Genomic DNA, 25,960 nt, shown 5'->3' on the forward strand with positions numbered 1-25,960 from the left:
TTAGGCTAAGAATATATCATGGTTGATTAAATTTTCTTTTGCCTAGATGATCAAACTGATATTTCCTCTTATAAGATGGTGGAGTGATTTCGCCACCTGCCTATATGCTGTATATTATGTTACTTCTTATCAGTGTCCATTCCGTGACTTTCCTTAGTTTTATTTATTTATTTGTTTTTTCATTTGAATTATTTCACAAATTCATTTCAGAGTTGTTGCTAATACCCACCCCGGATGTCATAGCGTCGCCCTTTTCCCCATTTTAAGCAAGGAGAGGGCACACGTGATAGATAGCCTACAATAATAACAATACAAATTTTAATTTTAATATAATATATTTATAGGTATGTTTTTATATTTTCATACATATTTTATGATCAATTTGGAATAGGTCTTTAGGTGCGAAAAAATTAAACGGCATCTCGTCCGTGACCATACACAAAATGCGATTACTATATAATTTTATGAAATCACACGTATTAGACATTATAGTGTTCAAACGGATTGAATTTTAACGTAAATAACAGATTTCTTTCGGCAGACGGAAGTCGCATTCGGCATTTTCTTAACCAACTTTTGTTTTATAGTTTATACACTAAAACATGATATAACTAACAAGGTACTATGTTCTTAGCTCATCACAAAAATACGAGTTTTGGTCCCAATTTACTTCTAACAGAAAGTAAAAATAAGGTTTTTATTTTACAATCGGGGTACGTAACTACTTGCGGTATATAAAAAAAAAAATAAATTTTTAATTGTTCATGAGTTTTAAACCAAGGAGTTTCAAAAAGAACTTAACAAAAGTAGGATGCGTTGGTATTTTGCTATACTTGCCAAGGTGATATTATACCCGGCCGTTGACTAAGTAACCTAGTGGCTAGTAATAAAGAAATGGACTGCGCCCCTCTCACACCCCGCCTGCCAATATCGCCGCAGGCTCAATTTCGATAGAAAAAAATAGATGTAATTAAAAACATTTTGTTATCAAGTATTATCATATTACTATTTTTCTATAATACTATTTCTTCCATGAGATACCCAGAAAATCACTCTTCAACGATATTGATTCTCAGATCTCTCTACTATCAGTCCATTTCTTTATACGGTACAGTGTATATCTATATCTATCATGATTGATAAAACAATTTTCCATTGTGGTCTGTGAGCTGTCTAAATAATTCATATTACAGAATAGAGGCACAGAATAACTGTGTTATTCTGTGATAGAGGTACCTACTTAAGCAGTCTTCAGTTGCACTGTTCACATTCAACATATTAAATATTTCATTTATTTCAAAATTAGATCTCGGCCGGTTTGTCATTGAGTATCCATTTGTGTAGTAATTATATTAATTAATTACCCGACGTTTATAGTAACAAAACTTGTTCGAGGCTGCTGAGTGTTGACCGGCATCCAACGTGAACTAACAATTCTTAAAGGTTTATATATTTTAATATAAATCATTATATTTTTTATTATTACGGATTCCCATGTTCAATCTTCAATATTAGGAGGTAATAACCATTACTTTTTACTTATAGTAGCAACACGGTTAAACACTTGTTTGTTTTATTACTTAAATGCTTTATTCAATTACAGGTTAACCATTATTAATACACAATTTATGTATTGCTCAATGTAAGTCGAGTTCATAAATTATAAACATTTTAAAACAACAATGTCTTCGGATATTCCAAAATATGGTTGGAAAGTGGATTTTGACAATAAATACCCAGATCCTAGAACACCTACATATATACCAAGGATCAAACAAATCATTCAAATATTACCTCTAATAATTAGGTAGATAATTAATGATTTAATTTTGTATTCAAATTAGGAACCAATCAACTTTACCGCCCCAGACCCGAATTTCAATTTTTTTTTCAATCAATTTGTTTTTCAATACTAAAAACAATGGTGCAAAAAAAAATTGCGGAAATGCTTAGTTTTTAAGTTACAGCTACTTGAACTTGGAGAATTATCGTTGCACGAGACGGCTGCGGCTCATCGCCTGTGGCCCGCTGTGGATGCAGGCCCTGGAAGCCGTGTTACGTGCTCGACAATAAAAAAAGACCACGAAGGGCGGGTGCCTAGTTGTGTCGGCAGCTATTGGATTATAAGAGTCTGCTTAATTCTGGATTTGTAATTAGTGACAAAACACCATTTTATAGAAAATAAAAAATCGCAAAGAAATCCCATAAACTACTGTGTTCTTAAATCGCGATTCACGTCGTCCAGTGCTGCATGATGGTGACAGCGGCACAGCCACTGCGGGGGCGTCTCGTGCTACAATAATTCTTTAAGTTCAACTAGCTGTAACTTCAAAACTAAGCATTTCCGCAATTTTTTTTTTGCACTTTTGTGTTCATCATTGAAAAACAAATCGATTGAAAATCGAAATTCGGGTCTGGGGTGGTAAAGTTGATTAAAGCCAAAAATGGCTAGGTTTATAAACATAAGTTTAGACACCTTATAAACTCATTGTTTCCGTCTGATATCTGCCCCTTGTTCCCAATATCAATATTTACAATTTTATTCTTTTTGTATATTTGCCTAGATAAGGTGTTGATTTTGAACTTAAGTTTATTGTTTAAAATGTTTTATCAACTAATAAATATTAATTTTAACCCGTGTCCTACAAGAGTTGAAGTTTAAATGGGATTTAACATAGAATTTCGACACTTGTGCACAAATCAATGCATACATTTTTTCCTACTCCTTATTTTGAGATGAAGTTTTGATGGTCTTATAGCTTGGAGTCTGCTGAACACGTACACTGTTATCATTACATAACATCTGCCTTCCCCACCATATTCTTTGGACATCACCCAGCGATCGGGCCGTCCTCTAGATTTTTTAGTCGAAATTATATTCTTTAATATAAAATGTAAAACAATTCTATCTCTTAATGTTCTCTCTTGTTTGAAAATAAACTAAAAAAGTACGATAAAACGGCTATTTTTTGTTAAACTTTCATTTTCTGGCAACAATTTTGACAGGTTTGAACTTTTGGATATAGTGTATGTGTTCAGCAGACTCCAAGCTATAAAACTATCAAACTTAGGAGTAGGAAAAAATGTATGCATTGATTTGTGCACGAGTGTCGAAATCCTATGTTAAGAGGACGCCACACCGGCCATTTCTAAGGAGTAAAATATAGGCAATTTTTCGAAAAATCTTAATTTAGAGTTTGAACTATAATGTATACTTATTAATACAATAATGATGATACTTTGTTGATTGTCATTTTTTTTGTCAGACTATCACTGTCATTTCTATAGGATAAATTATAATTTTTTTCCCATCAAAACTGCTTTGCACGGATTAATTTTTCTCAGGCTTCATATATAGTTAAGGGAAGAAATTCATACATATTATACATGACAAAATTATCTGTGCTCCAGCATCTGTATTTTTTTGAAATTCCTAATACAACCAATGCTATATCATTTTTAATAAAGTCAAAAAAGTCCTTTCTTAATTAATTAATTATTCATTAACTGGTTGAAATATTTAAAAAAGTACCATGGGTAGAGCACAGATAATGTTGTTGTTAATATTATGTAAAAATTTGGTTTCTTAGTTTTGATTTCAGCCTTTGTAAAATTATGCCGTGCAATGCGGGTTTTTGAAGAAAGTAACGTGTGTGTGACGCCCTCCTAAATCTCATATATATATTTCAAATGCATGTATATAAAGTTTTGTCGAGGCCATCTTTGGCTTAAAAAAAATTAGAGGTCAGTAAGATCATGTTGCTGTTATGTCATTTAATTTAGGAAATATATCACCATAACATGTAGCAGTAAGTATTTTTTGACCCCTACATTTATTAACCATTGACGGTTTTTTTATTTATTATTCTTACATAAATTGCAATAATTACGATATTGCAATACAATTTTATTTTAGGTACGTTATTTACATGCTAATGTGTTACATAAAAGGTCAAAAGCCTATAATGGATTTCTTATTTCCAATTCGATCACAACACATGTATGGTAAGTAAATTGTTAAGTAGTTTTTAACATGTTATTAAAAAAAAAACTTAGCTGTAACCTTTGAAAACATGATGTTCTTCTTTTAAAATATCAAAATTATTTTTTGTAATCTTCTTCTTCTTCTTTATCTTCGCCTTACACTCCCAACTACATGGGGTCGGCCACCCTAGTCCTACACCTTCATATGGCTCGGTCTTCTACATCTCGTTCAATAACCCCCCACTTCCATCATATCACTCTGTATTCCGTCCACCCACCTTTTCTTTGGTCTTCCTCTTCCTCTTTTTCCTTCTACATTTATCTTCATAACACCTCTCACTGCCTCTGCCTTGTTTCTTCTCATAATATGACTGAACCATCTCAACCTATTCTCTCTCATTTTCTCCACAATTTATGCAACTCCTAGACTGCCCCTTATGTATTCATTTCTTATTCTATCTTTCCTAGTCACTCCACTCATCCATCTTAACAGCTACACTCATTCTCTGTTCCGTTTTCATATCTACTGCCCAACATTCTGACCCATATAACATTGCTGGCCTCACTACCGACCTATAAAATTTACCTTTCAAAATTATTTTTTGTAATAAGCTATTCAAATGAATTTATGGGCTCAACCAGTGCAGTAACCAGACAGCTGTATTTTTTTTAATTGTTAAAGACTATCAAAATAAAATTCCTTTTTCATTTACTACCATTGGTGGGAAAAAATGCGTTTTGTATTATCTTTATAACTAATAGTCCGATTTTACTGTTTGTTCTACCAAAATGTAGATCATTTTCCGTAAAAATGTTTCCATGAAAACACAATGTTTGATAAAAATAGAGCAGTCTGGTGATTGCACAGAGCCCTTTAATTGCAAAATGTTAATTTTTTTATTGTTTGCAGGAGTACCATTAGGTGGTATTGGTGGTGGAACTATTGGACGTGGGTTTAAAGGAGAATTTTGTCGTTATCAAGTTGTACCTGGTATGTACGAATATAAAACTATTCGTGCCAATCAGTTCATTGTCACTATACAAAATTCTGAAAATATTACTGTTTACAACAATGTTTTGTCATCTTTAAAGTAAGATAACTTTATATTTTTTACATTAATAGTAAAATGTTCACGATGAGTCATTCATAGATGTGACAATAAAACTTTATATAATTGGAAATGGGATTTTCCAACAAATTGTGCTAAATATACTGGACTTTACCCCAGATCATGGACTGAATATTTAATACCTGAACTCGACATCAAGTTGGTCTGTAAACAAATATCTCCCGTGATCCCAAACAATTATAAAGTAAGCAGTTTTTACGGTGATATGAAATCCAACAAAAATTGATGTACACTTATCAAAATAGATGTATAGAACAAATAAAAATAATTTGGTGTAAGAAAATATTGAAATTTGCTTGATTTAATTTTTATAGCTTTACAATTGTCTAATTTAAGCGAGTACATAATATTTTAAGTACAAAGCTGCTTATCTGTAAAAATACTGGCATAGCTTGCTACTATTTTAAATAATTTTCTGCCAATTTATGGAGACATGATCAATAATTGACATGAGCCATTATAACCGTTATGACTTATTAAAGGCCACCTGAGTTATCCCCTGGGCAAGAACTTGATGTTTATGCATATTGCATAAACATTTTATTAAGTGTTTGCATATTTTGTTTATTAAAAATAGATTTAACTAATTTTGTATAGGATAGTTGTGTACCAGGTGGTGTTTTTATATGGACTGTAGAAAACAACAGTAATTCACAGTATAACATCAGTATTACATTTACATTTGCCAGTGGAAATGGAGTTTCTTCTTATAACACAGGTAAATACCTACTAATAAAAATGAATTGTTCATTCTCTCAAAACTTGCAAAAATTACATTAGTTTTATTTCTAAGTGAAAAAAATTATTTTTTGAAACTTGTTTAATATGTTATATACATTTTAGATGAAGCAAGTTGTGAACCATTTAATGTAAATGAAGATGGAACTGAAGTTGCTGGTTCACTAATACATAACTTCTTTAAGAATATGAAATGTACTTATGTTATTGGTGGAAAAGTCAAAGTTAGAATAAATATATGAAGAAAATGGATATTTTAGTACTCAATTACATAGAAATGAGCCTGAAGTCAAAGTTTAAGCCTGGATATATATATATATATTTTTTTGGAATAAAATATTGTTTGAAAAAATCGTGGTCATCTTCTAAAATGATTTTTTTTGCCATTGTCGATATTTTTTTGTAATTATTTTTTTTTTCTCAAAAGTTATAATACTTAGCTTTATATCTGCTTAGTTCTATGACTCAGCCTCATTTCTAAAACAATTTATACACCAATTATATCTAGTGAAGAAATGACTATAAAACCCTTGACCATAAAAATAATACACTCTGTGTATACGTAATTTGGTTTTAAATGTTTTCAGACTGAATGGCTCAGTCTGTCGTTAGCACTGAAGATGACAATATTGTTGCCAAAATACATATTCACATAGAGTGTATTATTTGTATGGTTAAAGGTTTAAATAAATATTCGTTTCTTTACTATATATATATATATATATATATATATATATATGGGGCATTCTGAGTTTTACCATGCGGTCCCGACCACCTCAACATTTATCACAATTTTTTTTTTAATCATCTTTTGGTCTTGTATGAAACCTTAATTTTTTTACACTCATTTTGAACCCATAAATTCAGGTTATTTAAGTTATTTTTCACAAAATCGATTTTGATCAGTTTTAAATTTCTGAAATATTTATCACAAAATCAGAGGCTCAAATTAGTTGTTTTCATCTAACTACGGGAATGAGCCGAGATTAATTTCTACTTATTTTTCAAAATCTGAAAAAATTTAGAATTTCAGTTTTTTTTATTTAATGACCTGGATGACTGCGTGGTTTGACTGGAAAAAAATGTAGACAAATATTTCTATTTGTTGATTAAATATTTAATTATTATTGTGACCTTTTAGGATCGTGGAACACTTAGTCAATTAAATTTTGATCCTAATAGTAATGGAATGTCTGTATCGAAGAGTTTGAAGTTATTTGGAGAACTGAAAGAAATGGGGGAAAAAAAAGATAATTTGTATTGTAAGTAATTATGCAAAGTAATATATCACAAGAGTAATTATCAAGGTTTTGTAACATAACAAAATATACAATTATGAACTCGTTCTGTTCACCAAACTCCCACAGAACATAACATAATATTTGAATATGTTCTGAGAATGTTAAACCGAATAACGTATACATGTTTTTGTGAACTGATATACAATTTAGATTATTTTGCAAACCTAAAAACAAATAAATTGACTAATTTTAAAATATTTCTTATAATAAATTAATGTATAAAAAATTACTTGTTTGCAAATTCAATAAAAATATTGTGTAAATTATTTGGGTAAATGTTCAAAAACCTTGTTCTCTTTGTTCTCTGAACAAATATATTTATGATGTTATTCTTTATAATGTTTACGAAGCAAAACATTTTTAACAATATTCGTGATAACATTCTCAGAGTTGATCAATTCATAATGTTATTCATAATTTACGCTCATGAACATAATTTTGAACTGGAAAAAAATAAAACTTAAAAGAGCCCTGGTAATTACTTTATGACACAAATATCTCGCACTATCAATACATAACATCTGAAGTTGAAAATATGGCTTTTTGGCAACGTCAAATTTAGAATTCGATTTCCTATCTTATATAGGTACCTTTTTTTAAGTTATTTAAACTATTTCAATGTCAGCAATCATTATCGTATATGTAGTGTAAACATGCAAGTTTTAAATTTTAAAATTGTTTTCTCAAAAAGACAAATTTCATGTTGTGAAATGCCTGATCATGGCACAATCATGCCTGATTGTGTTGATTGTGTGATATACAATGAATAAATCTAAAAAAATTACAAGGTGGTAATTATTAATATGTCTTTTGTTGTAGCTAAAGGTGAAGAAGTTGCAAGTGCAGTTTGCATCAAACAATGTTTAAAACCTAATTCGTCTGAGAAATATGAGTTTGGATTGTTTATAGATATGCCAAAAATTAAATTTCCTATGTCTCAAATTGAGTATTTAAGGTATAAAACGTATTAATAATTGTTAATCTTTTATTTTATTAATTATTCATTTTGTTATAGAATGTAAAGCTTTGATTGCTAACCATTTTAATAATAATCGTAAAAACGTATTTATGGCAAAGCAAAATGGTCATAGAAAAAGATTTTGATACCGTTAAAAAAAGAAAACTTGGTTATCTTGTCAGTTTTTTAGAAAACCTTAATTTTTCCTTAAATAAAAGCTCTTCAAAAAGTAAATTTAATTTCAGAATTAAAATATAAACTGTAAATGTTGGGTTAATAATATCAAAATAAGTTACTGTTTACTAAAAAGTGTCCTAATTACACATCACAGTTAAACTTTAAAATTAAGATTTTGCAAAAAATTACCTGCATCCCCATGCGGCCTCTGCGTCCTCTTAAACAGTATTCAAATTTTTATTTTTTTCGTCAAGTTCTAACAACTTTTGAAACTTATACATCTTATTTGTTTTTTCAATTAAAATTAATTTTGACTGGTTGATAACCATGTTATTTTAAAACTCAATAAAGTTTAAAATTTAGAAAGAATGAAGTATTATTGTTAAGTGGGCGTATTACACAACCACACTCCACCCCCGTCCTAAATTTAAACTTTAAACTGAACATTAAACATTAACCCTTAGGGCTGCTTCACACGGGGCCACTTTTCTGGTCGCTTATGCTTTTACGAGTGGCGCGGCCAATTTGCCAAACTTGGTGGTGCTACCACGTGTAAAAACATCAATTTAAATGTTATTTTTTTTATGGTGGCCTTGTGTGAAATGGCCCTTACTGTTCCATTAACTTAGCACTGTATCTTTAAAGATGCATATTTTGTATATTAATTTCCTTGACCAACCTAAAAAGTACTTAAAAAGTATTATTTATTTTTGTTATTTAAAAATAAGCCCTTGCTAAGTTAAAGGTTAACCAAATAAAATTTTTAGCAAATCATAGTTCATTAGGTAATTAAAAAAATTTATATTTGTTACCATTTTAGCTTTAAAAGTTGATAGAGCTCTGAAAATACTATATAAAAAAAAAATAGTGCAGTTATTTTAAGAAATATTGATTCTGTTGTTAAATGATCACCTTGTATGAAAATTGAAACTGGTTGTTTATAACATGTTAACATGTTACGATATTTAAATAGTTATTTTTGTTTAGGTATTACACAAAATTTTTTGGATGTGATAGTAAAACTGGACCTAAAATATTTCATTATTCTATGAAAAATTATAAAATCTGGGAACAAGAATTAGATAAATGGCAAAACCCTATTCTTAATGACACGTGTGTACTTTTTTACTGTTAAATTTACTTTTTATGTGCAATATTAGGTTATTTAAAGACGAGTATTTTACAGGTTGCTACCGGATTGGTATAAAAGTGCTATATTTAACGAATTATATTTTGTCGCTGATGGTGGTTCAGTTTGGTTATTACCTCCAAAGGATGACCACTTAGACGTTACCGATCCTAGATATGAATATGGTTACTTTGGATATTTGGAAGGTCATGAGTATCGTATGTATAATACTTATGATGTTCATTTCTATGCATCCTTTGCATTAGCGACATTATGGCCCAAACTACAAGCATGCATACAGTATAAATTTCGTGATACAATTGATGTTTCGTTGCAAATAACTAGAAAACATTTATTTCATGGAACAAGTGGCTTACGGAAATATAAATACAGCGTTCCGCATGATTTAGGAGATCCTGGTGTGTAAAATTATTTATTAATTTAACATTTAAAATTAAATTTTTCTAATTTATTTTTTATTAAATTAGAGGAGGATCCGTTTAGTTTAGTGAATGCTTATTTAGTGCATGATGTGTCTGAATGGCGAGATCTTAACTTGAAATTTGTTCTTCAATGTTATAGAGATTACACTTTGTTTAAGGACAAAAAATATTTGATCGATATGTTTCCCCAGGTAACTATTGTGTTATTAAATAAAAAATTATTTAAGCAGGGCTTGAAAACTTAAAAAAAAACATTATATTAACAGTGAAAGATGGGCTTTTCTAGTTTCTGTCAAGGAAATGAAATGAAAACTTCTTTTAGTTATTAAAATGTTATTTTAAGTTACAATAACAAAAAACAAACCCCAATTTACCCAATTTTACACTTATAAAAAAATCTGATTTTTATTATATACTGGTGTCCCATAAAGTGCGCAACTTTGAAAAAACAGGAGCGACCACATACCGACTCAGTGTAAGTTGTCTTATGCTAGGTATTGTTTTCCACAATTAAATTGGAGATGTTATTCAATGTAAATATATAAGAATATACCTATGCGTTTTAATTAATATGTAACTGTTATATTATTTTTTTTAAAGTTGCGCACTTTATAGGACACCCTATATTATGTAATAGACAACATTCAATATCAGTAGTTACCAGCTATCACTCAATTATTGGTTATTGTGATTTTTGACTATGACCTATGTATTAAGTATTTACATACTTATAGCATCATAAGCACAGTTTTTAAAATAAATTACTAGGGATGACAGCTTAAGCACAAATTTCTCACGAAAATTTGTGATTACATTTGTTTAGACTATAAATTTAATATATTATTTTTATATCCACATATAAAAAAAATAAAACTTAGTTTGGCTCTCTCATAAATAATATTTGGTTGATAATAATATATATAATTAGTGTACAAGGATCAATGGTATGTATTTAATGTAAAATTATCTAGTTTTTTTTTTAAGTATTGCTTTTTTATGATGGCAGTTTATTTTATATTTTGGTGTTTGTATACCTAAAAGTGCTAAAAAATATTTTTCTTTTAAATTAGTAAAATGTGTTTAGTAAGAGGAGGGGTTTGGGGAATGCAAGTTTTGTTATGTTTTTATTGTTTAATAGAACCTTGCCTAACGATTATCTTAAAAAAAAAAAAAACTTAATCTACTCATTTTTATAAAGTAACAAGCTGTCCGGACTGTATTTACATTTCGTATTTAAAGTACAAAGTTCGTGTTTGAGATCATCTTTAGGGGTGGAATTTTCGAAAAGTACTATGCCAAGTATAGATATAATGAATAATAGTATAATAGGTATAATGTATAATGAATAAAGGACAGACAGACCAACAGAAATTCATTTTTATATATATATATATATAGATAAGCTTGACAAAGACGAACCACTCCCAACAACGGGAGTTAATTTAATTCCAATGTCAAGAAAAACTATAATATTTTATTAAATTATTGACCATATTTTCCACTTGACTATTGACGAAATTTGTTTGTACAGACAAAAATAAAAACATGTTTATATTTTTGATATTATCATTATAATTTATAATTGTTTAAAGATCAACCATGTAATGGAGAGATGTTTAGTTTGGGATACAGATCATGACGGCATGATAGAAAATTCTGGCTCAGCGGATCAAACTTTTGACACATGGATTATGACTGGCGTCAGGTAATCTGAACTAGCTAAATAATTTATTCTTACTTACATATTTTCAATTTATACTTGTTTTGATCTTAGTGCTTATTGTGGAGGATTATGGATAGCAGCTCTTTACAGTACTATTATAATAGCAACAATATTAGAAGACGATAAAGTTATATCAAAATACTCTGCAATATTAATTAAAGCCAAAGAGTCTTTTAATAAAGTTCTATGGAATGGTCAGTTTTTTATTAGTCTTACATTTTAGTAGTGTTAACAAGATGGTTACATTTTATAATAAAACTAGTAGAGTAAGAACATTTGTATTAACTTATTTATATTTTTGTTAACTTAAATAGACATCATTAGTTTAGAAGTTTTTATGTGGTCACTAAACCATGATAGCTTAAAGTAAATAGTAAAATGTTATACATTTGATTTATATCAAAACTTTTTGAAGGTGCTGCTCTAATAGTTAAAATATAATCATTAAGAGGACGCCATAATACCGCCCATATTTAAGGAGTAAAGTATAGACAATTTTTTACAAAATCTTAACTTAAAGGTTAAACTGATGTGTAACTATGAGCTCAGTAGTTAGGACTCTTTTTTTTTAGTAGTTAAATTATTTTTCGGACTAACACAGCATCCTTGACAGCGATTTAAAAAAAAAAATTCTGTTGAATTGAGTTTTACGCGGATTAATTTTTCTCAGGCTTCATATATAGTTAAGGAAAGAAATTCATACATATTATTTATGACAAAATTATCTGTGTTCCATCATCCGTATTTTTTCAATATACCTAATACAACCAACGCTATATCATTTTTAAAAAGTCAAAAAAGTCGTTTCTTAATTAATTTATTATTCATTAACTGGTTGAAGTATTAAAAACAGGGCAATGGTAGAACACAGATTATGTTGTTGTCTATATTATGTGAAAATTTGGCTTCTTAGTTTTGATTACAGCCTTTGTAAAATTAATCAGCACAAGGCGGGTTTTTTAAAGAAAATAACGAGTGTGTGGCGCCCTCTTAATATAAACAATACATTGCTTTTCTATTACGTTTTTTTCAAAATTGAATTTACTATAAATATAAATACATTTTTTATTTAAAAAATTTGTTAAGGCGATTATTACAATTTCGATTCATCTGGCCAACCGCATTCAAAGTCTATTATGGCTGATCAGTTATGCGGTCAATGGTATTTAAAATGTTGCGGAGTGGAAGAAGAAGTAAGTGATATAAATATTTAAATTATTTTTTTCCAAGCCAGTGTTGTTGTTGCTGATGTGATTCCCTGAGCTCACAAATTAAAAATGGATTTTATTTTGAAACTTATTAAGCAATATTTTAGATTAACACTGCATTATTGCACATTTTTTATTATTGTAGGTTTTTCCAACCGACCAAGTTATAAAAGCTCTATCAACTATATACAAAATGAACGTACAAGGATTTAATGGTGGTACAATGGGAGCAGTAAACGGTATGATGCCTGATGGAAACGTTGATACATATTCGTTACAAAGTGAAGAAGTTTGGACCGGTGTTACTTATGCCTTATCTGCATTAATGATCTCTCATGTACATTTTCCATATTCATATTACGTGTTTATTTTGTTATCAGCTTCAATTTAAATTTAAATTGCTGAATTTTTACAGGGTTTAAGGGAAGAAGGTTTTAATACCGCCAAAGGAATTTACAACACTGTTTACAACAGTATAGGAATGGCTTATGAGACTCCTGAAGCATTCTATTCAAAAAAAGCATATCGCTCAGTCGGATACATGAGACCACTTAGCATATGGTCTATGCAACTTATTTTAAATAATATTAGTAAAATCTAATTCCAATTGACTATTTTATAATAATGGTAGATCACATTTTTAGTACAGTGAATATGAAAATAAAAACTATTACAGAAGTATTTATAGATGGACACAATGCAAAACTACTACAGAAATCCAAAGTGCATGATTGATTTGATATGATCGGATTTAAAGTATTTTCAATTGGTTCCCACGGGCAAAGTTTACACGATTCCTTAGTCATTGGTATTGCATGCTCATTCAATAAAAACATAACTTTATTGCCTTCTCTACATTTGTAAAACACGGCTATGAAATTTGATGCAAATGGGTCTATGAATGATGTCCTCCAGTTTCTGCCTCTCTGCTTTTCAAAGTTACTACTCAATAATGGTATGTTGTCTTTTGCAATACCCATACGAGTCACAATACTCAATACGTTAGGCGTATGTCCAAAATAAAATACTCCTGATGGAGTAATTTGTCCTCTAGCGATGTTTCTAAATTACATAACAGTAATGTTATAATTTTATATAGCATTATGCACTAATTTATATTTTTAATGAAATAAAAAAAATTTTTACTTGAAGTTGTTTATCATATCTTTGACTATTGGACATCCCAAACGTTCTCCATTTGGATTACCATAAGCATTGCTGTAGTAATATTTAAGGTCCTCGAGATATTCTAAGATCTATAATATACATATATATATATACAAAAAAAATATTTTTTAACTATTGAAATCAATGAATACTAATGCTCGAGTATCTCACTTCTAAATCGTTGTGGGAAAACAATGCACACCACGCCGGACTTGACTGAGGATACCACGCTTTTTCATATCTACAAGATTCAAATATCAGCTGAACGTCATCTATAATAATTAATAAATACATCTTTAATGGTAAAATTATAAAAGTCGAGAGTCATTACTCGTTTTCCGATTATAGTCTTAATATTTTGTTAAAACATGGCCCAATAATCCTAAAAAGGAAAACCTAGAAAATTATGTTGTTTTACTACAGAATCATTAACCGTGTAAATGGTTTAAATTCTTAATAATTTGTGTAATATATTGTACTATAAAACAGACTTGATCGATTTCAAGATTTAACATTGTAAATAAGATAAAATCATGAAAAATTTTTTTAAGAAAGATGATAAATTCAAAATTTAAAGACTAACGAATTTACAGCTATATCGCTTGTACACTGAACACTATGTTATTGTAAAATCAAAAATCTTTGCATCATTCAGCAGACGATATTTTAAACAAATTTAAATTACATATTAAGATATTTTAGCAGTTAATATTTTTCGTGTTGGTCTTATGTCCTTCCTTTAAAATTGGAAATCAAATATTATAGTTAAAAGACAATAATTATATAATACAAATTAGACGGTAGCGAATAACGGTAGTATGACAATAATTATTTTGAGATAAAAATCTTACTGTACGTGAGGTTGTTACTTAGTCCCATTTTCATAGAAACACTTGACACGACAGATTGCACTGATGGGCTATTTTGAAATTTGTTTACTTCTTCACTGCCGTCCATAGCATCGTCGTCAACTATTACTTTACATTTTGATAGCTGCACGTATACGGTATAATATAAATATTTAACATAGTTTAGTTTTTCATTATTATTCTAACACCGATAGTAAATTGTATTATATTTTAATAGTTATTAACTATTGAGGTAGGTACACTGTTTTACCGGAACGGGTGTACTACCCAGTTGACACCTCACACCGTACGTACCATGTTACAAGAATTGATTTTACTATACCGTGTGTACTTACCAAATATACTAAAAATATTCTAACAATAAAGGTATAATTTCGGAATAAAATATGTCGAAGGTAAGGTTTGCACTATAATTTTACCTATATAATTCGTTTATATTGGTGTATTTTTAGTGTAAAACGACTGTCGAAATTTGGTTTATTTTCCGTTTACAATTACACTAATATTTTTGGTATGCATTTAACGGTAACCTATAGGTATGTACGTATGTATTTTAAAGTTTAAATTAGTGTTAAATTACACTTACACTTATTCTGTCGTCGTTCTTTGTTGTTGGTAAATCCTTTTCAGGGTTTGTATTAAACAATGATTGGAAAAATACAGTTGCGCTAGCCGTGGCACGTGGTTTTGGCGACGATAAAAACTAAAACAACAATATTATACATGCTTGGTTATAATGGAAATAATTGGAAAATCACAGCTGCTGTGATGATGATTGTTCTGTTTTAAAGATACTATTATTTTCACAGTGAATTTCAAATATGAAATGTGAGCTTGAAACCGATGTGTGACAGTGGGTTGGTAAACAAAATTAACATCATAAGCTTTGTACCAGAAAAATGTATTAGAGTAGTACAATTTAAAAAAACTTACAACAGCAACAAAAAGAAGCAATAAAACTTGGAGAAAACGCAAAACGTCAACACTAGATTGATTATTACATTAGGTTATTTAACGTATGTTAGTTGTTATACTAAATAATATAATATGTTACTGGCCTATAACATTGGAAAGAAAGGAGATGTCAAGTATTTATCCAAATCCAAGGAGGGTAATAAATATAGTGGCCGATTTTTTAGAAACGTATTAGCTCTAGAGGCAAAGTGAATAAATCGTTACATCGACAGGTGTAACAATTATTAGTGAGTAAAGTAAGAGTTTTTATTCAATGCAGATTTGAGGCAATACAAATGTGAACAATAAGCCAAACAATTTATGAATATTATCATACATGGATCAATTAACGTGAAAAAGAAACAGGGAGAAATGCTAGGGAATGAACATGGTCTTCTGCATAAACAAAATATACTGAGCCTGTCCAGTACTGTGGCTAACAGACATTTTGTGTCTGTAATACAAATCTGTGGCTTGGAGCAAGAAGGGCCAATGTCACTTTTTACAACTTTCGGAAAATGAGCTTTGAAGTTTTTATTTTCCAATTAGGCTCTATGTTAATTTTTTCACAGTATATAAAGAATGATTCAATTTTTGCAATTAGCGGACTAACTCGTTTATGCACAAAATTGACATTGGCCGTTCTTGCTCCAAGCCACAGAAATGTATTAAGACAAAATTATTAATTATTAAAAAAATACTTAATTGGTTCAAAGATGAAATGGGTCATAAGAACATAGCTTGAATTTTATAATATAAAAACAGTTTTTTTAAATTTTTTATTTTTTAACCTCAAAAAGTTGTTGAAAAATTAAAAAAAAAAAATTGAAACCTTATTTCTGGTGTCAAAATAATTTCTCCATCACCAAACTTTTACCAGATGTTCTACTCACTTACTTAAAAGTAAGTATTGCATGAATTTGGAAAATTTTCGTTCAGTCACATTTGTGTTGTGGGTCATTAAAATAGGTAGTTTTCAGCAAAATACCCATGTTTGAAGCCGTAAATTAATAGCAAAAAAAAACTTAATTGGATCAAAGATCTCGATGGCCATTTGAAGTCGTTGTAACGATAGGCGCAATTTCAATTTTTAACTTGGGGGGGCTGGAATTTTTTTTTAAATATACATAAAAGTAAATATATTTTTGTATTTTAAAATTGTATGCATAACCTAATTTTTTTTGGGGGGGGGGCTAAGCCCACCCTAGCCGCCCCCCCCGTATTTGCGCCTATGGTTGTAACCGATTTCTACTGTATTAATAATTTAATAAGATTGAATTTTAATCCTTGTAGATTTGTCGCATGGATAGTAGGTAGGTACTTCATTATTCATATTTATTATGTCGCCTGTTGTGTTTATTTATTACGGCTTTGATAGTTACTTGAATAATTGATTTTTTTTAGGTTTTTATTATATTATGATTTATACATAAATATAGGTACACCAATTTACGGTTTACCAGCATGTGATTGACTTGTAATCTCAATTACAAACCGACCACGTAATCATAGCCGTTTAAGTGTATAAAAGTGCTTTTTAATAAATGCAATCATTTTTATATCTAACTTCGATAGTGACAAGGCTGTTCATAATTGCATGGTAGAACAGGGGGAAGTGCAAAGATATTGCCATTTGCCGATTGTACCTATACGCTTTAATGATGAGTAAATCAGAAGAATGGTAAGTTCGCCTTTTCGAAAATCTAAATAATATTTCAGCTGAAAATGAATTGGATTTAATAAATCCTCAATTTTTATTTGAGCAAGCCGCTAGAAATGCTTCAAAACGTGAATACATAAAGACTAAACACAAAGGTTGTCTTCACATAGGACAAAGTGTACCTAAGGCGTCACTAGAAATTCATTATTCACGATGAAACTTCTGAGATAATGCAGTGGTTTGAGAACAATTAAGTGCACGGTAGAATTTGAATAATGACTAATGAGAGGCGGTAATGTATGTGTCACAGCTCTTTTCTTTCCGCCACACTTTTGGTCAATATTTAAGTAAATGGAACTAGGAATTACAAGTACTTAAAACCGTTTAGACGCATAGCACAGGCGTCTTGAAACTCTTGTTAGAAAAAGGTCATGTTGGTGTGTATAAAATCATCGAAGAGATTAAAAAAGAACAAATTCCAAGTTGAACGAAGAACTGAAGATATAATTCGAGGAATAACACTTTCTCCATCTCGCACAGAATATACTGAACGAGAAAAACGTTTAAGTGCAATTATGAATGACAGAGAAAATCGCATGAACTTATAATTTTTAAGGGGAATCGCTCATTACATTAAATTGTAAATCATATAACATTGACTATTTAGTAGTTTTTGGCATAAGCTTAGTTTTTAAATGTTTGTATTTATTTTATAAAAAACTAATATTTATTTAAAAATAAATAATATTATTTATTTATAACATTTTAAAACTTTGTACTGATTTTATATGTATATAAGCTATAATGTATTATAATTGAGTAAATGTATGGTCAGGACATTTGTACTGATCCCCCTTTTAAGAATATCAAAAACATAATATGATAATACTCCGTAGATTTATTGAGTACGTTTCTTCAATTGCCTGTATAAATATTAAATATATATCATCGAATTTTTATGTATAAATATATACCAATAAATACAAATAAAGCAGTTTTTGTTTCAAATAAATCAATTACTAACTTTGAATTTAGACGCATCGTAATTCGTACTGAATAAATTTGGGAACTGTCGTTTAAGTCGTAGAGCTAGTGTTTTAAGTTCTTCGATGCCCTGTGCTTGCAGCATGTAATGATCTTGAATAGTCAAATTAGTGTTCCAGTTTCGGATTGCGTTTATGTCATCCCAACACATTGGAGATTGTTCAGTAATTTTAGCCTTCAATAGGTTCAGTTTAGTTTTGAACTCGGTAATGGTTTCCCTTGACGGATATCGGGTGCCGTGTCTAGACATCATCCATACTTGTATTGGTGTACAATCTGCGAAAAAAATCCTTAATATTAGTATTGAACATATTTGATCACGTATACAGGTTTCCATAATTCTCGTGCTCGCTTTGCCTTAGCAGTTATCTCGCTTAGTCCTGTAGCAGATTTAGGGATCTAGGGGGCCGATATTAATTAACAGCTTTTCAGAAAATGTAGCGCAAAATTAAACAGCTGAATGAAAAAAGGATAAAATTCCATAAATACGAAAAATAAATTGAGATAGCCACTTTGTAGCTAAAAGGTAGCCTCATAATATAAAAAAAATAATAAAGGATTAATATCCCACTGAAACTTTATTTGAATAAATTATAGCAAGAATTAAATAATTCCTATATATATAAATTATATAGGAAATAAACAGTTTTCTTTAATTTTCAGAAACGTGGATGTTACTTTTCCACTCAGCAGTTCAAATATTCTTAAGTTTAGATATTTGATACATTTTACAGTTGTTTTCATATTCGTGCTGTTGAGTGGCTATAAGTAGTAAATGCTGCTTATAATACAATTATTATCTATATCTATATCTATATGTATAAATTAAAGTGTGTTTTTTTGTTTGTCCTTTATGCATTAGTACACCATTCATCCGATCGCCATGAAACTTTGGGAAGTTTTTGAGTACACTGGCATATACCTAGTACTTTTCGAAAATTTCACCCCTAAGGGTAGCCTCAAATACGAAATATAATTTTCGTTTCTAACCCAAAATAAACACCTGGTTTGTAACAATGGTAACCACGGTATTCGAGCGAATGGTAGGTGGATGGTGGACGATTAAAGGATCAGCCCGATTCTATGGACCACGATTGGGACTGGGACTGAGACTGGGTACCCTTGAGTAAGAGACATAATCAATGTAATGTACATAATATGTAGATCCAAAAAAAAAAACCGAGACGTGGTATGCTAAAGATTTACAATATACAGCCTGGAGTGCTGACTTTTTTTAAAATCTTATTTGTAATTATTTTACTCAGCCCTGGCAAACTAAATCCCGGGCACCGCCGGGTCGGGACAGCTTGTATAATATAAAAATCATCATCAAGCTTAACGGGCCTTTTAAGGTCCAACGCTGCCATCGTGAGATGATAGTTTCTATATTATAAAAATAGTTTTCATATATTGTGTAAAAAAAAAATAGATATTATGCTGGAGTAGCTTGTTATACGGCAGTTTTATTTAGCATACATACCTACTAATATTATTTATACACAATGACGTCAACTAATCACCACTGTTTGAATATTTACCAACGAATAACTATGAAATACTTGATTAAACAATATAGTGTTTACAATAGAAGATTCTTATGCGCTATAATTGGACAGTCATACACGCATTATACTCGAGATCTATTCATGCATTTGTTGAAAAATAATTGAGGTCTATCATAATAATAGCAACTAACAATTATAAAGTTACACCCACTGCAACAAAATTATTTTATTTACTTCTATGAAAAAAAAAATATATATGCTAGTAGTATAATGGGTATTTTATTGAACATAACACAACCATTTAATGGGTGTATATGGTAGAATATAATTATTAGTATAATACGTTTTAAGCAGGGTTCCGTTAACGGTTTAAAATTACGCCCATGAACAGAAACCAGGGATAACTGTATAGGCACATTTATTTATCCTGAGAATGTTGTAACGAATAACGTTATAATTTTATTTTCTACCAAAAACGTTACAACGAATAACATTTTAAATAATTGATTTGCTATATAACGAATAAAATACACTCCAAAAACTCATGAAGTATAGATTTGGTTTTAAAATTGATAGCAAATTTGAATCAGCGAACCAAAAAAAAAAAAATTGACCGAATTTAAAGTATTTCTTGTAATAAATCAATAAATGACAATTATTCTTTTGCAAAATTTTAAGTACCTATATAAATGTATAACGATGTTCGTTATAACGCTTTGGCTAGTAAGATGGGAACATGAACTTTGGCAATATTCTTTTAAACTCTTCCAAGTTACCAAAAAACGTTAACATCCAAAATGAGTAGCCCCTTCATAATGTGTTTTTACCCAAATTCTGTTTGCCTTAAAAATCTGCACTTTGTTGCCTTTAAATTTTCTCTCGATCCTAAAAAATGTTTACAGCTGTTATTATGAACCCATTATATGCAATATTCTTTGTATTATATTTACAATTATAAATAGGTTTTACATAGATTTTAGGGGGGAAATAGTTTGTTATTATATAGTTGTTATGGTTACTCATTTACATTTACACATAGAATATCAATATTTGTACATAGAACAATAATGTTACACTTTATTTTATATTTGTTTAAAATCAATACAATATTGTTTTGACTATTATGTAAAATTTGAATTTAAATTATATGTTTTATAAGCCTGCCATTATAATTAATATCTTAATTTTTGCAGGTACCCATATAAGTTGTACTGTTAAGTCAAAAAGTTATTAGTTTAAATGTTTAAAATTTTATAGTGTTTATGTTAATGTATGTACTCTGTTTAGTAAGCTATACGTATGTTAAGAATATATATTATTTATTTAAAAGTCGCTAATACTCGACGTCCCGACTCCAGTTAAAGCTTTACTATCGTTATAAAATCTTTTTTATAATATTATGTTCAAAAACTAGGAAACATAATTATACCGTTGGTCTTACAAATTTGGGAATACTTTAGATTAAATATAGAAGGTGCTACCTCTCCTATAGTTTCGAGCAACGTACCTAGCCTAATTATGAATATTGTGGCGTGTCACGATGTCATTTCGTGATTTCAGTGATGGACTATAGGGTAAAAAACTAGAATTCTAGATTCTAGAAAACCACCACGACAGTCGACAAGTGTTTCACATGATAAATCTGATATTCAATTATGAGATACACAATTATGTGAAGAACCGCACTATGCTTACTATACGTGTGGTTAGTGGTAAATCGCGGATACTGCTCTATTAAAACTAAACATATAGGTTCAAGACATTATTTTGATTTCCAAATCTGAACGGATTTTTTATACTTCAATTATCTAGATAAATTCAGTCCTATAGCAGTCCTCGCATTCTTTAAGACATTATGTTAGCTAATGCATGATTTGAAGTAGTTAGAGTAGTCCAATGCGGGTAGTTTCTCACGCATAAATGCGTATGCGTTCAATATAACGTTATCAATCATCAACTGGCAATAAAAATCCTTAAAACGCATATTATAATTCTATGGACGGAAGATTCAAACAATAAATTAACAAATCTAGGTACCCACAATTAACGTATTACATAGGTACCTACATGAGAGTTTCTATAACAAAAACTACATAATTGTACGATAGTAGATTCATTAAAAATTGCTATTAATATTAAAAGCATTCAATTAGATATTAAGTTGTATTTAGCACTACGATTTTTAAGCACTCGCAAAGCCGTAGTTTTAGCGCAGAGTACTTTTTACAAACAAACTCTACTAAAAAACCAATGATAGAAGGTGCAGACCTACAAATTATGTTCCCAGTTCCACTACCTTGTTTTTCTCATAACCTTCGCACATAGTCACATAGTTGTTATTGTGATGTATATTGGGTAAAGTGATCGTACAACCATAACGTACTTATATATATATATATATATATGTTTTTGTTTGCGAACAAGGCTATGCAGTAGTACAACTACGGGTTCGTTAAAAATACTAACGATAATAAAAATAGTATCGTACCGTCTACCGATAAAAAAAAAATCGATAAACTAGATAGAACGACCATGACTAAATAAAGTTAAACTAAAGTATACTTGAATGCGTTGATGAAATATATTAACCAATGTAAATTATTTAAAAACGATTATAATTTATGTGGTTAACAAAATAAAATATCGCAAAATAATTATGAATTATCATTTTGATATGAAACGCATAGGCGCAATTTCAATTTTTAATTTGGGGGGTCTGGACATTTTTTTAAAATATAAATATAAGTAAATATATTTTTGTATTTCAAAATTGTATGCATAACCTAATTTTTTTGAGGGGGCTAAGCCCACCCTAGCCCCCCCGTATTTGCGTCTATAATGAAACGTTTTTTCTCGAAAAATGTAAGGTAAAACGTGTAAAACTATTTGCTAAATAAACTCAAATACTCAAATTTTGTCGAAACCTATAGCACAAAATCGATTTATTTCGATTAATTTCTATAACTTAATAACTTGAAATCATTGTAAGTTACAACGTCTTCGGAATTTCAATTTTTTTCATTATACATATTAAATTATCAAAATGTTTTAAAAAATTAAAGTGTAGTTTTTGTGGATAATTTTTCAAAATAAAATAGTAACTAACGTCTACAATTGAATTTTTTAAACAGTAATGACACAATAAAAATACAATGATATAATAATGACTGGGTAGTCAATTGTGGTTAGGCAAACATACGAATGGGTAAAAATAACATTATTTAAGCTTGAATAATTTGAAATAAAAAAAGCCAAATGGGGTTACTAATTGATTGACTATAAGCTGTTATAATAGGTTAACATTGAGATTGAGTATAAATTGGATATAAGGGTTACAAGGGATATAAAAATATATCTCCCGACTGGAAAAGACATTGAATCGTGAACACGTGTCTTTTGGCGTTGCACAAATTGTCACAAAAAATCGAATGCAATTATTTGAAAACCACCAGCCAAAAGACATGTCAAAATGCACCTCTGAAATAATGTTACTTATGTAGTTGCGCCTATAGGCTTCAGAATTTATTATCCGAATTTTTTTCAACTTATCGTAGTTGCATAATTGTAGGTAAATATTACTGGAACGCCTCAAAATATGACCCCCACGAATGAAAAAAATGATACCTAAGTCGGATAAATTAATTCGAGTTACATAACGTGTACAGTACCTGAAGGTTTTTGCAGGTCCACCCCAGAGACGGCGGCGTATGACGTTTTAGATCCATACAACCGATTTGAATTCGACTCTCTTTGATAACAAGTACCCGCCTGAACGGTTTCGCGTGAACGATAAATCACAGTGGCTGTAGATAACAGCAAACATTTTGTCCATAACATGGCGAGTGATAGTAATGATTGTATAGCGGTGTCGCGCCGCGGTTGTGTGAACGCGTATATTGTATGCACCGAGGAACAGCTAGTGTCTAGTAGTAATATTGCCCGCACACAGATGAATACTGCCCGGATGGTTCGTATGTGTATGAAAATAAATATACATATACATAGTGATGGTGTGCGGGTAATCTACAGTACCTACTGCTATAGTTGCTACCTCTATGCGAAGCGTAAACAGTAGTGATACACACCGTCAAATAGTATGTTACGCAGGCGTGTCTGTACACCTATAACTGAGCAGTGGTTCGCGCGATTGGCGTCATAATTAAAAAAATATAATATTTTTTGCAGCTAGATTATAAAATTAAAAATCAATTGAAATAACTCGGTGAATAAATTGTATTTTGTCATATGTTTGCTGCTGCCCTCCTAATGAAGCAGTGAATGCCAAATTTTCAAAATTGAGGTTATTTCGCAGATTCCGAGTAATTGGATAATTCAGCGTTTTTTTCCTTAAGGGGAACCGCAGCAACACCACTAGAAATGACTTAAAATGTACTTGGCAAAAGTACAGTAGGTATGTAGCATATCCTAGAGAATATAGCAGTATGCACAACGGGGAGATACCTAGTACTTATTTTATTAGTAAACTAATTTCTCAATGCATATTGCATACTACCTATGCATATAATTACCTGGTAATTTTAATATAAAATATAAATATTATTCAATATTGAAAATATTAATTTAAACATGTCTTTATAATTTCGTAAATAGTATTAAAATAAAACTAAATTTAAATGTAATTAAATACAAAAAAATAAATAATGTGCAAGAATTAAAGACTAAGGGATAAAACTGCATATTCTATAGTTTCGGGAAAATCGTACAAAAATATTTTAAAAGCGACTAATAGACGTTCAATAAAGACAAAAATGATTCTATGAGATCGCTAAAACCCAAGTTAAATATAAAATATGGGACAATCACACTTTACAAATTAACAGGTGTTCGGGCAAGTTCCAGGCAAAATTTACTTTTTACTTTCCAATTAAAAAAATTGTACAACATATTTTTTTTTATCCTCAATAATAGTATAACATAATAAAATGTTTAAATAAAGCCTTAATAACAAAAATAATATGTAGCAATGTTACCATCTTCAGCGCACACAACAGACTTGATGACACAATGTTGTTATCTTTCGATTTTATAATAGGTAGACTACCTATTATAACAACAATGGAGTGAGTGGACTTATTCTAAAGATTCTGCGTAACCATGTTTAGACAAAAAAAAAATATCAAGATCGCTGACATAGATGATGTGATAGTCCGAAAATAAATGAACTGCCTAAAAAGAGTTCTAATTACTAAACTAATATTGCAATTTAAACTTTCAATACAGATTTGACAAAAAAATTGCCTATATCTAACTCCTTAATAAATAGGGGTATCGCGTCCTCTTAATACGGAATACCTAAAATAATATAATAATATTGTACATTGTATATAAATCACTTGAGAGCTGAGTAACTAGCCTTCCAGAGGAAACGAACCTACTAGTAAACCAAAACCTGTCAATAACCACGAGGAAAGTTTCTTAAAGACATTTTTATGGAGTATTCAACTTTAGGGTGCCAAACGTTGGACCCTAGAGAAACAGGAGAGTAACCTACTCGCCTCAGAAATGAACATTTAAATTATAATATAAAATAACATTCGTTGTAATATAACTTATTCGTTTTAAGTAAACGTTATTAACATACCCACAAACGTTTAGAACCAATTCCCCCCCCCCTAGAAAATCATTGCTACATTCAGGTTTGCACTGTATATTATTATTCTTTTTTACTTAAGAGACGCCATACCCCTATTATTTAGGAGTTATTGAAGAAGAATTATTTGCAAAATCTTAATTAAATGGTTAAACTGTGGTGTGTAATTATTAGTTCAGTAATTAGGACTCTTATTCGGTAGTTGATTTATTTTTTGGACTATCATAGCATCCTTCACAGGTATAAAAAAAGGCATTGTGCGTAAGTATGTTTTAACGCTAAAAAATTGCTAAAAAGTATAACGTTCTCTAAAAAGAGTCCTACCATTTTTTCGGCACGTTAAACATGCCTTTAGTCAA

General features: G+C 30.0%; 2 protein-coding genes across 4 annotated transcripts; one reads left to right on the top strand and one right to left on the bottom strand.

The window, feature by feature from the left end:
* Nucleotides 1-1,109: 1,109 nt before the first annotated feature.
* LOC126845646 (non-lysosomal glucosylceramidase) lies at nucleotides 1,110-13,942 on the top strand. Of its 3 annotated transcripts, none has more exons than XM_050584431.1 (18): nucleotides 1,110-1,232; nucleotides 1,307-1,518; nucleotides 1,604-1,807; nucleotides 3,917-4,005; nucleotides 4,895-5,075; nucleotides 5,136-5,298; nucleotides 5,712-5,832; nucleotides 5,958-6,076; nucleotides 6,994-7,114; nucleotides 7,973-8,108; nucleotides 9,276-9,401; nucleotides 9,475-9,836; nucleotides 9,906-10,051; nucleotides 11,453-11,565; nucleotides 11,635-11,777; nucleotides 12,670-12,776; nucleotides 12,937-13,128; nucleotides 13,207-13,942. In XM_050584431.1, the coding sequence occupies exons 3-18, from the start codon at nucleotides 1,683-1,685 to the stop codon at nucleotides 13,390-13,392; spliced, it is 2,430 nt and encodes an 809-aa protein (XP_050440388.1). In that variant the 5' UTR covers nucleotides 1,110-1,232; nucleotides 1,307-1,518; nucleotides 1,604-1,682; the 3' UTR covers nucleotides 13,393-13,942. The 3 variants fall into 3 exon arrangements, with proteins under 3 accessions (XP_050440388.1, XP_050440389.1, XP_050440390.1); XM_050584432.1 differs by having other exon boundaries at nucleotides 1,117-1,316; nucleotides 1,378-1,518; XM_050584433.1 differs by lacking the exons at nucleotides 1,110-1,232; nucleotides 1,307-1,518; nucleotides 1,604-1,807 and adding an exon at nucleotides 3,657-3,809.
* Nucleotides 13,390-23,984, bottom strand: LOC126845647 (multiple inositol polyphosphate phosphatase 1-like). Its single transcript, XM_050584434.1, has 7 exons — nucleotides 23,659-23,984; nucleotides 18,466-18,761; nucleotides 15,414-15,530; nucleotides 14,810-14,951; nucleotides 14,130-14,230; nucleotides 13,938-14,047; nucleotides 13,390-13,853 (listed from the first exon to the last, which is right to left on the bottom strand). Exons 1-7 carry the CDS (start codon nucleotides 23,825-23,827, stop codon nucleotides 13,424-13,426), a joined length of 1,365 nt encoding a protein of 454 aa, XP_050440391.1. The 5' UTR covers nucleotides 23,828-23,984; the 3' UTR covers nucleotides 13,390-13,423.
* Between the last annotated feature and the right edge of the window lie 1,976 nt (nucleotides 23,985-25,960).

Source organism: Adelges cooleyi, unplaced genomic scaffold (assembly GCF_023614345.1).
Source record: "Adelges cooleyi isolate 19-005CV unplaced genomic scaffold, UGA_ACOO_1.1 ACOO_flye_CR_arks_rails_tigmint_CR_PRNA_8, whole genome shotgun sequence".
NCBI classification, from domain to species: Eukaryota; Metazoa; Arthropoda; class Insecta; order Hemiptera; family Adelgidae; genus Adelges; species Adelges cooleyi.

What these genes read in the sequence shown, in the direction of transcription:
- LOC126845646 (XM_050584431.1), top strand. Translation starts at nt 1,683, where the DNA reads ATGTCTTCGGATATTCCAAAATATGGTTGGAAAGTGGATTTTGACAAT. An exon ending in AGTTTCTTCTTATAACACAG is followed by an intron (nt 5,833 to 5,957) that starts GTAAATACCTAC and finishes TATACATTTTAG; the next exon opens with ATGAAGCAAGTTGTGAACCA. An exon ending in TTATTGGTGGAAAAGTCAAA is followed by an intron (nt 6,077 to 6,993) that starts GTTAGAATAAAT and finishes GTGACCTTTTAG; the next exon opens with GATCGTGGAACACTTAGTCA.
- LOC126845647 (XM_050584434.1), bottom strand. Translation starts at nt 23,827, where the DNA reads ATGTTATGGACAAAATGTTTGCTGTTATCTACAGCCACTGTGATTTAT. An exon ending in ACGATGCGTCTAAATTCAAA is followed by an intron (nt 15,531 to 18,465) that starts GTTAGTAATTGA and finishes TTGTTGTTTTAG; the next exon opens with TTTTTATCGTCGCCAAAACC. An exon ending in AGAACGACGACAGAATAAGT is followed by an intron (nt 14,952 to 15,413) that starts GTAAGTGTAATT and finishes GTATACGTGCAG; the next exon opens with CTATCAAAATGTAAAGTAAT.